The 14,774-nt window shown below is 42.2% G+C and overlaps 1 protein-coding gene across 2 annotated transcripts in view; it reads left to right on the top strand.

Moving 5' to 3' along the window:
* lrrc4ca (leucine rich repeat containing 4C, genome duplicate a) overlaps window positions 1–13,857 on the top strand; it is a 363,270-nt gene extending 349,413 nt beyond the window's left edge. For both annotated transcript variants that reach the window (XM_055933763.1, XM_055933762.1), the window contains one exon: window positions 8,549–13,857. In XM_055933763.1, the coding sequence (XP_055789738.1) occupies window positions 8,605–10,545 (1,941 nt within the window). In that variant the 5' untranslated portion in view covers window positions 8,549–8,604 and the 3' untranslated portion in view covers window positions 10,546–13,857. The remainder of the gene's footprint in view (window positions 1–8,548) is intronic.
* The last annotated feature ends 917 nt before the right edge of the window (window positions 13,858–14,774 follow it).

The following is a 14,774-nucleotide window of genomic DNA, read 5'->3' on the forward strand; positions in this document are numbered from 1 at the left end:
GTGATCAGACAAAGTTCTTCTAGTGGAAGCCGTAGGAAGTGAAAACTCATCCATATCTCGCTGTAATTTCAATGGGAGCTTGGTTGAAAATCTACCAGCCTCAGAAAAAATCCAAACAGGAAGTGGAACTTCTCAGGTTTTTGCCTGCCATATATGTGTTCTGTTATACTCACAGACATAATTCAAACAGTTTAGAAACTTCAGAGTGTTTTCTATCCAATACTAATAATAATATGCATATATTAGCAACTATGACCGAGGAGCAGGCCGTTTACTCTGGGCACCTCTGTGCACCTTTCATCCAAGCTACTCAATACTGCCCCTGCAGCCATAAGAAGTAAAATGTCAGAAATTGTGAAAAACTGAGTTTAAATGTATTTGGCTAAGGTGTATGTAAACTTCCGACTTCAATTGTATATACAAAAATATGCGTACACTCATTCAAAATAGTGGATTCGGCTATTTCAGCCGCACCCATTGCTGACAGGTGTATAACATCGAACACACAACCATCTCCATAGACAAACATTGTCAGTAGAATGGTCTTACTGAAGATTTCAGTGACTTTAAACGTTGCAGCGTCATGGGTTGCCACCTTTCCAACAGATCAGTTCTTCAAATTTCTGCCCTGCTAGAGCTGCACCGGTCAACTGTAAGTGCTGTTATTGTGAAGTGCAACAATGGCTCAACCGTGAAGTGGCAGGCCACACAAGCTCAGAGAACGGGACCGCCGAGTGCTGAAAGCAGGTAAAAATCGTCTGTTATTGGTTGCAACACTGACTATCGAGTTCCAAAATGCTTCTGGAAGCAACGTCAGCACAATAACTGTTTGTCGGGAGTTTCATGAAACGGGTTTCCATGGCCGAGCAGCCGCACAGAAGCCTAAGATCACCATGCGCAAAGTTTGCTGACACTGCAGCAGTGGTGAGATGAATCACGCTTCACCATCTGGCAGTCCGACAGACTAAACTGGATTTGGTGGATGCCAGGAGAACACTACCTGCCTGAATGCAGAGTGCCAACTGTAAAGTTTGGTGGAAGAGGAATATTGGTCTGGGGCAGTTTTTCATTGTTCGGGCTAGGTCACTTAGCTTTAGTGAAGGGAAATCTTAATGTTACAGCCTACAATGACATTGTAGACAATTCTGTGCTTCCAATTTTGTGTCAACAGTTTGGGGAAGGCCCTTTCCTGTTTCAGCATGACAATGCCCCCGTGCACAAAGAGAGGTCCATACAGAAATGGTTTGTCGAGATCGGTGTGGAAGAACTTGACTGGCCTGCACAGAATGGAAGCATGTCCCCTAATTGAAAGCCTTCCCAGAAGAGTGGATGCTGTTATTTCAGCAAAGGGGGGACCAACTCCATATTATTGCCTATGATTTTGGAATGAGGTGTCCGCATACTTTTGGTCATGTAGTGTATGATCCCTTATTGATGTCACTTGTTAAATACACTTCAATCAGGATAGAGGAAGGGGAGGAGACAGGTTAAAGAAGGATTTGGCGTCCAACTCAATATTAGGAAGTTATTGTTTGGTATACCCAGTGTATATTCCTACCTACAGTATGTGGTGAATTTAAGTCAAATTTATATTGCAGTGGTTACGCCTTATATACTGTAAGGGTTGACCTTTTTAACCCTGGTATTTGTATTCATGTTTGATGTTGTGTACAGTTTGCGATCCTTATCCTCAAAGTATTGTCCAGTCATTGCTCTGAACTGGGTCTGCATTGCTTACTCTTCCCCTGCTGTCTGATGGCTTGGAATTTAGTTGAAACATATGCCTCTGGCTACATTGGCTTTGTCGTATCAAAGGGCATATACATCCCCAAAATAAAGAGACTGGGCAGCAGAACTAGTGATGCTCTTCTCCTGCTGCCTGATGGCACATGGGCTGTAGTCATTACACCCACTGTACCTAGCAGTGTGGCGAGAGAACTATCAGGGAGCGTGATTGCATGAAGCTACGCCATGATGCTGGACCATGCTCTGAGGGCAGAGAGCTACTGTGCTGATCAGGGTAATTGGCCTCTGCAGTCCAGCTTTAGGAGTCGGTAGTAATTGTCTCAGACTGCTTGTCCAGGGTCAGATGGTGTTATACTTCTAATGATCAAGGTTGGGATTTTCAGTCTGAATCTGATCCTATATCTTTGGCGAGCCACAACATCTACCCTGTGCATAACTCTAATCACCTGGAATTGCCTGATTGTTGACATTGTGGAGGCCTTTTCATTTCATGACAGAGATGGCACGTTTTTAACAGCTCTCCTTCTCCTTAAGCAGTTCTCCCCATTGTCAGCTACATAGAAAATTAATTCACAAATCTTGCTTATCTAATTTTTGCTGCATTATGCCAATCTGGGTCATGCTTAGCCATTTCCCCTGCTCTCAGGCTTCCAAGAAGCCTACTGCCAGTTCATCGTCTCTTATGGGGACAAAAGTTTAAAAACCTATTCATTTCTTAATCTCATTTTGTTTATCTTTTTTCCATCTAATTCCCTCCCAGCTCTAAATCCAATTTCGCTGCTCTCATTGTCAGTGAGGAGACGGATTGCTTCGTAAATCAACTTTATCTTCTTTTCTCTCTCGTCATGAATTGGATTGCATACCTCTGATTTCATTGTTTAATTTATTTCAAGGCTCTATTGGTGGAGAATTAGGGGATGAGGAAATAAGTAGAGAATGACATTGCATAAGGGGATAAGGGATACAGCTGTCTATGGGGTGCTTTAAAAGTAGCTACTAATTTAACTTCTGCTGGATTTAGGTAGTGAGTCTTACTGTATCTTATGGGCAAATGTTCGATCAGCTTAATGTACTGCACTGAATATATCCCCTGAAATAGTCACCTCCAATACAATGTAAATCCACAAGGCATGGTAACCAATGAGTTATGAGAAAGAGACCAGGCAAGCCAAAATAAAGTCACATTGTGCCCTAAATTTCTAACCATTGTCAATTGCTTTCTGCCTTAATGCCCAACAAATTAGAGGAGCTCGACTGGAATGTGATTTTCAGCCTTGTGTGTGATCCCTGTCACATTTCTCTGATCTCCCGAACAGAAACACCATGTCCACCCTCAGGCTATGGGCTGATCAGAATTGGGGTAAAGGTAATTAAATAATTAATGGCCTTGGTAATCATGAAATTAACCGATAGTTACAGTAATAGCCTGCCCATCCTCCAGTGAAAATGGGACGTATTTTGTTCCAGAGCTGGCCTTATGGCTGGACTGACACAATGGAGAATGTACTGTAGCTAAGAACTTCTTCAAGAACACTAGTGTGGCTCCCTCATACATACTGTAGGTTGCAACACTGAAGTCAAATGTCATTAAAATACAGTACTGCATCATGGTGATTCCACTGATCCATAGTTACAGTCAGACAGACACAAAGCTATATGAGCACAAGCATCAAAAATATATACTCATCTCTGAACCTGCTGCAAAAGAACATATAGAAGCTTAAGAGCACAAACACATGAAAGTACACACGCATAATTGTTCTTACATACTAAGGCATGCATGCACACATGCCCGCAAACAAGCAAACACACACACACACACACACACACACACACACACACACACACACACACACACACACACACACACACACACACACACACACACACACACACACACACACACACACACACACACACACACACACACACACACACACACACACACACACACACACACCAGCACAGAGGAGAGGCAAGCATAGTACAGCATACACATCCCCTAACAGCATGAAATCTAACAGATCATCATTCCCTGCTATCTTTGTGGCTCTGCCTTTTCACAGTCCAGTCACAGAGGCCTCTGAGCATCACTGCGAAGTGTAATCAGAACTTTCCTAAAATGTCTGCTTGATTGAAGGACTGGTGGGTGGCAACTTTCCTGTTATTTATGTCCCCACAGTCTGAAATATAAATCACATCACAGCTTCAGACATGGCTGTGCCTGCCTCCACTCCTCCTCTCCACTGGAGAGATACAGCACAGATGTTGGAGGAATTATTGTGATTTTGTTTTATGTGACTGAGATTGAGACTGCAAGGGGAACACTCTCAGAAACAGAAATAGATATAAAACACACTGCCAAGGTCATCGCAGGTTCATATTGTGGTTCACAGTGTGAGTGAGTGAGTGAGTGAGTGTATTGTGGGGTAGACGGGATCATTTCTCTCTCTGTTTTTATGTTTGGGGTTTTGGCACCTTATGGTCTTGTCAGATCCTATCTGAAATGGTTGATGTGGCCATACCCTGTATGCACCTGTGAATGACAGGGGATTGCTTATATTTTGGGCTCTGTGTGGTGCATGTCTGTGTGCATGTGTCTCTGTCTCTGTCTCTGTCTCTGTTTTGTGTGTGTGTGTGTGTGTGTGTGTGTGTGTGTGTGTGTGTGTGTGTGTGTGTGTGTGTGTGTGTGTGTGTGTGTGTGTGTGTGTGTGTGTGTGTGTGTGTGTGTGTGTGTGTGTGTGTGTTTCTGTCTCTGTCTCTGTCTCTGTTTTGTGTGTGTGTGTGTGTGTGTGTGTGTGTGTGTGTGTGTGTGTGTGTGTGTGTGTGTGTGTGTGTGTGTGTGTGTGTCTGTGTGCATGTGTCTCTGTCTCTGTCTCTGTCTCTGTTTTGTGTGTGTGTGTGTGTGTGTGTGTGTGTGTGTGTGTGTGTGTGTGTGTGTGTGTGTGTGTGTGTGTGTGTGTGTGTGTGTGTGTGTGTGTGTGTGTGTGTGTGTGTGTGTGTGTGTGTGTGTGTGTTTAATCCTGTAACCTTTTTTTTAGGCAGATTATGCATAGGGGTTTTACGGTGACCGTATTACCGCCACACCAGCGGTCACAAGTCATGACAGCAGTCAAATTCCACGTGAACGTTTAGTCACGGTAATCATGGTTCTCCAAGCTCTGATGCTGCTGATGACCATTAGTAGCCTACCAAACTTGATAACTGCCTGGTACTCAGCACTCTACTGGCCCTCTAATCACTCTGACATCAATGAAAATGTGAAAATCTAATCAAACACTTCATGACAGCATAAGCTCATGTTGTTCAACATTTCTATAGGCTATGGAATTGCGTGAGAAAACAGAGTGATGGCCTCTGTTAAAAAAAGGAAGATCCTATCAGCTTTCTACACACTAGGCCTACTATATTTATTTCTCAACTTTCCTAATATTAAGCACATTGTTTCTCTTTACAACAGTAGTATAGCCTACCTGGCTGGCATGAAAAGGAACCATGGGAAAGGTGTCCTCCATATGCTATTTAAGTGCATAGATGACATATATTTTTTTCTACTGCCTTTGTTTCGAGTAAGGTGCATGATAATGGTCCATTCTAAATCACAACAAATTTAACACATATTATTTAGTGTATGTAAAGACAAGATTACATCAAGAATAGTGTGATGGTTAACAATATTAGCCTATCACATGTGAATGATATATTAGCCTATCACTTGTGAATGATATATTAGCCTATCACTTGTGAATGATGCCCAGTTTGTTGCTTTGCAATGGGTGTAGAGCCTAGCTGGCATACTATACATAGCGTGTGAGTTTGCGGAAGATAATTTTCACTATTAAAATGCACCTTTATAATAAAAGCATTACATGCATAATTGTATTTGTGGTCAATTTTGAAAATGGGTTTTCCTGCTAATGGAACATTTGCTCTTATATCCTACTGCTGTGTGAACATTGCTGCTCTTATAATGTGAAGAAACAGCCTATTAGTTGATCAACACTCTAAGCTAAACGTTCTCATCTGTTGCATCAGGCTCATTGCTTAAAACAGGTGTTTTGATGATAGTGATTGTATTCATTTGGGATCTATCGCATCCCACAACTGTCCCAGACTATGTTTGGAATATTTGTTTCTCGCGCAGAATAGAATAGGTCAACTGTTGTACTACGGGGGATAGTAGATTGACATAGGCTAGTGCTTTTGCTGTTCGCTAGGCCTACTCATCTTATTGACTGACGAAAAGTAAATGTGGACAGTTCTTCCAATATCTTCCATATGCACCTCAGAGTTGGATAAGGACACAGATCACGAGACCGATAGCCATGTGAGTGAGAGGTGCTTCGACATGCAGCCGGGAGAAGGGAACTATCATTATTATATTCAGCCCAAGGGCACAATGGGCACTGGCCCCAAAACACATAGATTCTTTTAGGGGGCATTACGGCCACACAAAGTGAATGCAGCCGCGAAATTCGAGGCATTATCAAGTGCTTGTCAAATTGGGAATGAGAGACTGATGAAGTGTGTACAGCCTTTGCAAAAAACAATGAGCCCTCATGCCTTTCATGCAACTTTTTTCAAATCATCATTAGAGTTGCATCATGCAGCCTTAGAATGTATAAAACATCTAATCATAAAGCCAAACATTTGTATCACAATTAAAGTTACATAAATAACTCTAAATTAAAAGGATAGGCGTTCCATCAACGGGACAGTTGTAAATCATACAGTGCATTTTGTCAAGATCGCAGATTTTAGAGAAACAACAAACGACGGTACATATAAGTGTCTTATATCGGATGAAAACTTAAATTGTGGTTAATATAACTGCACTGTCCAATTTACAGTAGCTATTACTGTGAAAAAATGCCATGCTATTGTTTGAGGAGAGCTCCTAACAACAAAACACTTTTTTCAACGTGATAGGTTTGATAAATTCACCTCTGAAGGTGACATGTGTACTTACATTCTGAAATCTTGCTCTGATTTATCATCCAAAGGGTCCCAGAGATAACATGAAGTGTCGTTTAGTTAGATACAATTATTTTGTATGTCCTTAAAAGGTCCATATAGCACACACTATCGATTTTGTATTTCCACATGTTCAATTTGCAAATAAAGGAATCTGTGAAAATCTCACCCTGAACGTTGTTTGAACGAGTCAAATCATGTTTGTTTCTATTCCTCAGATATCCTAGAAGGTAACATGACTTCACTATTTCATTAGGAGTGTAGTATATCCTATAGGACACCATATTTGGTCAGAGAGCGATGCCTTCATGGCACGCCGAAGACGCGGGCGGCCATCACTTGAACGACTGTATCTTTGTCAAATAAGCACCAATCGGGGTCAAACAAAGCTATCTAGATAGCCAATGAGCTGGGATTTACGGGAGTAAACCATGTATATGTCATAAAATGTAGGTACTAACCTTGTACGACAGCATGCCTTTTCATTTTGGAGAAAAAATACAAGGTTATTCAGAGTTATAAAGTTATGAAAAAATGGTTGTTTTGCAAATGTTGAACTTATAATATGGATACTAATACTTGGAAAGCTAAATAAGATTCCAAGTATACAGATTTGACGATATTCTTGCAGAAAAATGGAATATGAACACAAATGGGTTTTTCATGATTTGCCCAAATGTACATGGGGACTTCACACTAAAAGTCTTGAGGAGCAGTCATACTCCAAGTTATCCATCTGAAACTTTGCACATACACTGCTGCGATCGTGTGGACACTATCGGAATTACAACCAGAGTGATGGCTATAACAGTGACCTTTCTCTTGCATTTCAAAGATTGTGGTAAAAATACACTGGTTGGTTTTTTCTTTATATTTTCTTTTACCAGATCTATTGTGTTATATTCTCCTACATTCAATTCACATTTCCACAAACTTCAAAGTGTTACCTTTCAAATGGTACCAGAAATATGCATGTACTTGCTTCAGGGCCTGAGCTACAGGCAGTTAGATTTGGGTATGTCATTTAGGCGAAAATTGAAAAAAAGGGGGCTATCCCTATGAAGTTTTAAGCATATAGGAGTAGCTGTTTCTTTCTTAACTGCTCAACACGGAATAGCCACTTGTGTGCACTCCCTCAAATCATTTGGGGAAAATATCCTTTCTATTTTATTCAGCTATGTTCAGTTGTATCATTCATACTACAAAATAATAAGAATAATGCCATGGATCTCTAAGAATATCTTGTCAGCTAAATTAATTAGTGTAGCCCATAGCCATTGAAATAGCCAGATCATGGCCGACAGTAACATAAGGACAACTCAAAGTATGCTATTCTGTTCCTCTAAAATAGACTACATATCATGTTTCGTTAAACCTGTTTAAAATAAATAATGTGTTTATTGTGATGGTGTAGGCTATATTACATGGATTTATTAGACTTTTTAAAATGTAGATGTTCCAAAGGTTTGCATCAGTGATTTGTAGGCTATATGTGGAAACCATTAGAAGCTAAATGTGTTTATGTTAATTAGCGGTCAATTACCGTGAGACCGGCAGTTATTTGCTTGACAATCACCGGCTGACTAAATGTAATGACCGCCACAACCCTAATTATGCACGGTTTATCCTTTCAATGTTTCATTGCACAAGAAATGCATTAAAAGGATTCAGAGCATGTGTCATCACTCAGCGCTCATGTACACATGTTATAATTATATCTTGCAAACACATTATAAATCACATAATATTGCAATACATGATGGCGTTGCATTTACATTCCTCCCTTTTAACCTACCCCTCCCCTTTCTCTCTTCTTCTCTCATTTCAGCCTTCCCCAACCCCGCCTCTTCCCAAAGAGTGGATGATCCAGCCAATGAATTATGAATGTTGAACAAAATGACCTCTTCTTGGCAGCAGCAGACGATGAGAGGTCCTAGGTGGAACCGGGTCCTGTCCGACCCTTTGTTCGTGCTGCTCCTGGCCCTCCAGCTCCTGGCGGTGGCGGGCCTGGTGCGCGCGCAGACCTGCCCATCCGTCTGCTCCTGCAGCAACCAGTTCAGCAAGGTGATCTGCACCCGGCGGGGACTACGTGATGTCCCAGACGGCATCTCCACCAACACACGATATCTGAACCTTCAGGAGAACCTCATCCAGGTGATCAAGGTGGACAGCTTCAAGCATCTGCGGCACCTGGAGATCCTCCAGCTCAGCAAGAACCACATCCGCAACATTGAGATTGGGGCTTTCAACGGCCTGGCTAGTCTCAACACCCTGGAGCTGTTCGACAACCGCCTCACCACCATCCCCAACGGGGCCTTTGAGTACCTCTCCAAGCTCAAGGAGCTGTGGCTGAGGAACAACCCAATCGAGAGCATTCCCTCGTATGCGTTCAACAGGGTGCCCTCGCTACGGAGGCTGGACTTAGGGGAACTGAAACGCCTCTCGTATATCTCAGAGGGAGCTTTCGAGGGACTCAGCAACCTGCGCTACCTGAACCTGGGCATGTGCAATCTCAAGGAGATTCCCAACCTCATCCCTCTAGTCAAGCTGGACGAGCTAGAGATGTCAGGGAACCAGCTGACGGTCATCAGACCCGGCTCCTTCAAAGGGCTGATCCACCTGCAGAAGCTGTGGATGATGCACGCCCAGATCCAGACCATTGAGAGGAACTCCTTTGATGACCTGCAGTCGCTTGTGGAGCTCAACCTGGCCCACAACAACCTCACTCTGCTGCCCCATGATCTCTTCACCCCCCTGCACCACCTAGAGAGAGTCCACCTCCACCACAACCCCTGGAACTGCAACTGTGACATCCTGTGGCTCAGCTGGTGGCTCAAAGAGATGGTGCCGGCCAACACCAGCTGCTGCGCCCGCTGCAGTTCCCCAGCAAGCCACAAGGGGCGCTACATTGGTGAGCTGGACCAGAACTATTTCCATTGTTATGCACCGGTTATCGTAGAGCCTCCGGCTGACCTGAACGTGACAGAGGGCATGGCAGCGGAGCTGAAGTGCAGGGCAAGTTCTCTGACCTCAGTCAGTTGGATTACACCTAACGGCTCCATTATGACCCACGGTGCATACAAGATCCGCATTTCCGTGCTAAACGATGGCACGCTCAACTTCACCAACGTCACCATGCAGGACACGGGCACCTACACCTGCATGGTGAGCAACTCAGCGGGCAATACCACAGCATCTGCCACGCTGAACGTGTCATCCACAGAGAACGTCCTGAGCTACTTTACCACAGTGACAGTGGAGACCATAGAGCCAGTGCATGACGAGGGGCGCACCACAGTTGGGCATAATGTGGGCCCTACCCCCTCTGCCGGCTCCTGGGAGACCGTCTCATCCACATCTACCACCACCACCACCACGGCCCGGACACCCCTCTCCACCCGGGTCACAGAGAAGACCTTTACCATCCCCGTCACAGACCTGAACGGCGGCTCAATGACCGGCCTGGACGAGGTGATGAAGACCACCAAGATCATCATCGGATGCTTTGTGGCCATCACCCTCATGGCCGCTGTCATGCTCATCATCTTCTACAAGATGAGAAAGCAGCACCACCAGCAGAATCACCATGCACCCCAGCGCACCATCGAGATCATCAACGTGGACGAGGACTGTGTGACGGGCGGGCCGGCCATGGAGGGCCACCTGACTCTTCCCCCGCTCGAGCACGAGCACCTCAACCATTACAACACCTATAAGACTGCGTACAACCACGTCTCCACCATCAACTCCATACACAGCTCGGCGCACGAACCTTTGTTAATCCGGGCCAGCTCGAAAGACAATGTACAAGAGACCCAGATCTAAAACTTTTTTCATAATGAGACGAACTGATAAAATTACTAAAAGGGACATTATTGGATATTAGTTATGAGGACTATGAATGGGAAGTGGAGGACTTGACTCACTGTGTGTCCAGGGTATCAGTGGGTGATGTTTATTCAATGACATGGGGAAGGAACTAGGGTATGTCTAATGTTTCAAAAAGTGTCTTTACAAAACAGAAGTTATTTATTTAAGAAAAAATATATTGTGGTTAATCAAGAAAAAAACTGTATTCTGCAAATATTTTTTCAGCACTTATTTCATCAGATGTTTTGTTTTTCTTCATTTGAGGGAGGGTGGTTTACTAATATGCTTACAAACTCTATGTGACTCTAATGCTAACCATAAGTCTGTATGTGATGGCAAGTTGGCAATCACTTTTTACCCCACATACTTTGAGAATTTTTAGATAACCGCAGAGATTTCCTCCTGCCACAAATTAATTGATGAAATCTTTTGTGACCATCTGTTAATTTAGATGGATTAAAAGCTTGGTCGTTATCTGAGGGTGAACGCTGGGACTGTCAGCGATGAAATCTGATAATAACACAATATTTCATTAAATCTTCCACTCAAATGCATTAGACACAGATGTACACTTGGCTGTGCCATCAATAGATTGGGGACGTTAAACGAGGGAAGTGTGTTCCAAACTAACCCAGGGCCAACTGTTAGCAACAAGCGATTCATAGTTGTTTTACTGTGTTTATTGCGCCAGAAAGTCACACGTTTCACACAGTGTTTTTGTCTCATTTACACGTTGTGCATTTATACTATTTGTGATTCCTTCTTTATTCTATTTGCTCTAATCCATAATAACTTTGTGAGTCACACAAAGGTGCTTTAAGATCACTTTGGCAAATGTAGTCAAGCATATGAGAGCTCCCTGAATGTCATTCCCCTTGTTTCCATCTGACACCATCTGTTATAATGGTGTGCCATTCCATCACAGATATGGGCGCATTTCCAGAAGATTGCTGTATCATATTAATGTGGTTCCTGAGAAATTAAGCACTTCTCCAGGTGTTGAAAGATCTAATAATTTGTCCAAAAGAAGATTCCTAGAACTCCCCCAATAATTCTGATGTAATAATCAGAATTATAATAATCCTGTATGAACTCTCTGTGACCTCTGACCCCTGACTTCAAAGAGCTGACTGGTGAGTGGGAGAGGGAGTTTAGGATCCCGAACACAGCTGTTTCTTCCAGCACATTGCCTGTCGTCTGTAGTCTGTTCCCACATTGGGCACGGCAGCCTCAGATTCACACCGGGCTCCTGCCAAGTGCAGGATGAAGCCCAGAGGACAGAGTTCCAGGGCTTTTGCAGAGAGAGGATTTAGGTATGAAGCGTGTGACGTCGGGCATCAAGCAGATGTTCAGGTCACACCTGCATCCCTCTACCTCGGCCATGGCACCATTTCCATTTTAATTGATGTGCCTGCAGGGGCTTTGGGTGGACAGCTTTTCACAGGCACCCTGTTCCCTGGAAAACGTTCAATAGGCCCCACAGTGAAAGATGGTGCCATAAATACAGAGGCCAAACAAGTACCCTTCACATCCAAGGCTTAGCCACATGCCCCAGGTGTCTCTTTATAGATGAGGTGAACTGATATTTTTTTCTCCCTTTTACTTTTGATCTCCACACCCTCCATAATGTCAAACATCTAAGAAACAGTGTGCATCAGTCCTTTTTCATTCGGTTCCATTCTGTTTCTTAGAAAATAAATGATTGTGTACTATTTTACATTTTCCAGAAGGTTGGGGGTAAATTCTCATCATTGTTTCCCATCCAGATGTCATCTAGTTCTTCTCTGGGAGAAAGCACTATTAATGATTTGATGTCAAATACAGTAGTGGGCTGATTCATTCACCATAGAAACCATGACCTTGAGCGGAAAGGCATGAGCTAACAGTTCCCATTGGCTACATGCTTTACTCATTACTCATAGTCAAATGGAAATATTTCTATGGGTAGCATTAATGGAAATGCACCTCAACTATGTCACAATGTTTTTACAGTGACGTAATAGTATGTCATCCCCTTGCACATGACCAGTGTTTGGCAATAAACAGTAAGGTATAGAGGTTGTTGCAGATGATAATGCTATGTTGTGTCATCCCAGTTACTTTTACACTTAAACTTAGACAGTAGGGGATGCAGGACCAGAGAATAGACAAATGATGCAATCAGTATAACAGTCACTTTTACAGTATACTTTTGGCAGCAAGTGCACAGAAAGACGTAATCCACAAAGATGAATGAATAACTTATTTTAATGTCATGTGGCACTTAATGACGTCATTAATAATTAAGTAAACTCCATCTCACATGAGCTTCTTCAACCCAGTTTTAGTCAACATGAAACAAATATGTTCCTCAGTGTGACATCCCTGCCAATACAATAACTACTCATGGTGAAACATGTTTACATGAAGTTTAGCACAGTGGTAAACCATGTCTTTGTGTGTTTGGGGATCATGGTGTGGTCTGGATCCAAAAGTTTGAAACAAGAGTTTATCTATCTTCCTTTCTCTTTCCTTCATTATTTTGAGACTTTTATGGTGAATCTATTGAAATGTAGTCAATCCATCTCATTCTGTATGTACTGTACCTCAGTGTTTTGGTTGGGTAGATGGGGCAAGATGTTGTTCTTTCCACGTCATTTTTATTTTTCTCTGGAAGGGAATGCTGTTCTAGTGGTAGATTTATATAAAGATACATTTTGAAATAAAATAAAAAAAAAAAAACATTTGTAAATTTTAATTTTACATGTGCCAACAAACTGTTCAACAAGTGAAAAAGAGAAACATGCTGTAAAAGAATAAGAAATTGATTATCATGTAAGTATACTTTCATGACCTTAAAAAATATGAAGATTGATTATAGAAACCAGTTTGTAGTTCATACACAAAAATAAGGTTACAAATAAACTATTGTTGTTTTTCTGTACGGTCTGGTTCTTATTTACAACCTTTTTTTCTCTGTAGTTAGAGCCACAAACAACACACCACCCAGAAGTGTTTTCTGTGCAAGGAAGGTCATCCGTTGAGGTTGCGGTATAAGTAAGTGAATGTGACAGCTGTATATGAAGTGATAATAGCTTTTTCTCCTTCTATTCATTGCATACAGCATCACGGTCTCTGCATATAATTATGGAGATTGCCAGCAGGTTACAACGATGACTAATGTTCTTGTAAATGGTTGATTGTCTACAGTGGGAATGATTATCAAATTACCACTAGCACTCGTCCTTGTCAAGTTTCATATTAAAGACTTTGATATAGACCTGGAAAGTGTGAATGATGATGGTTATTACTTACTTTAATTGTTGTACAATCTGGTGAAGACCAGGAAACTGTAACAGGGTCAAAGGAAACAAGGTGCTAACAATATGCCTTGCTTCTCAAATGAAAGACCTTTTACAAGTAGGATAACACGTCTTGTACTGTTACTAACTACTTACTAACTAATAATGATACCTAACTGTGATTTAACAACCACAACAGTAAACACATTGTCACCATCCCCGTAAAACCCCACACCATCAGCAGTTAGTCAAAGCATGTGTTCTTATAGTACCCTCCCGGGAGGAGAGGTCTGGATTTCCAACTGTGCTTGACTTTTTCACACCAAGGTTTATGAGATTTGGATTAATTAAACTAATCATAAAATCTGATTGTTATTACAGATAATCTAGGCAAGTCTATTGTTAGCACACTTTACATAACTAAGGATTCAGACGCTTGAGGGGAGGAGAAGAAGCATTAGCAATGAAATTCAATTGAAATGTAAATGTTCTGCAACTTGGATGAATTTGTCTTTTGTGTGTTTGTGTTTGCAATAACATGGTGTACAACAGGGTGTTGATACAAGACACAGTGTCACGCCCTGACCATAGTTTGCTTTGTATGTTTATATGTTTTGTTTGGTCAGGGTGTGATCTGAGTGGGCATTCTATGTTGTATGTCTAGTTGGTCTGTTTCTGTGTTTGGCCTGATATGGTTCTCAATCAGATGCAGCTGTTAGTCGTTGTCTCTGATTGGGAACCATATTTAGGTAGCCTGTTTTGTCATTGTGGGTTGTGGGTGATTGTTCCTGTTCGTGTGTTCCTATGTTCTGTGTTCACTATTTCGGGACTGTAGCGTCTTCGGTTATTTTTGTCAGTTTATTGTTTTTGTTCTTGTTGAAAAGTATTCGAATAAATATGAAT

Source organism: Salvelinus fontinalis, chromosome 9 (assembly GCF_029448725.1).
Source record: "Salvelinus fontinalis isolate EN_2023a chromosome 9, ASM2944872v1, whole genome shotgun sequence".
In the NCBI taxonomy this organism is placed as follows: domain Eukaryota; kingdom Metazoa; phylum Chordata; class Actinopteri; order Salmoniformes; family Salmonidae; genus Salvelinus; species Salvelinus fontinalis.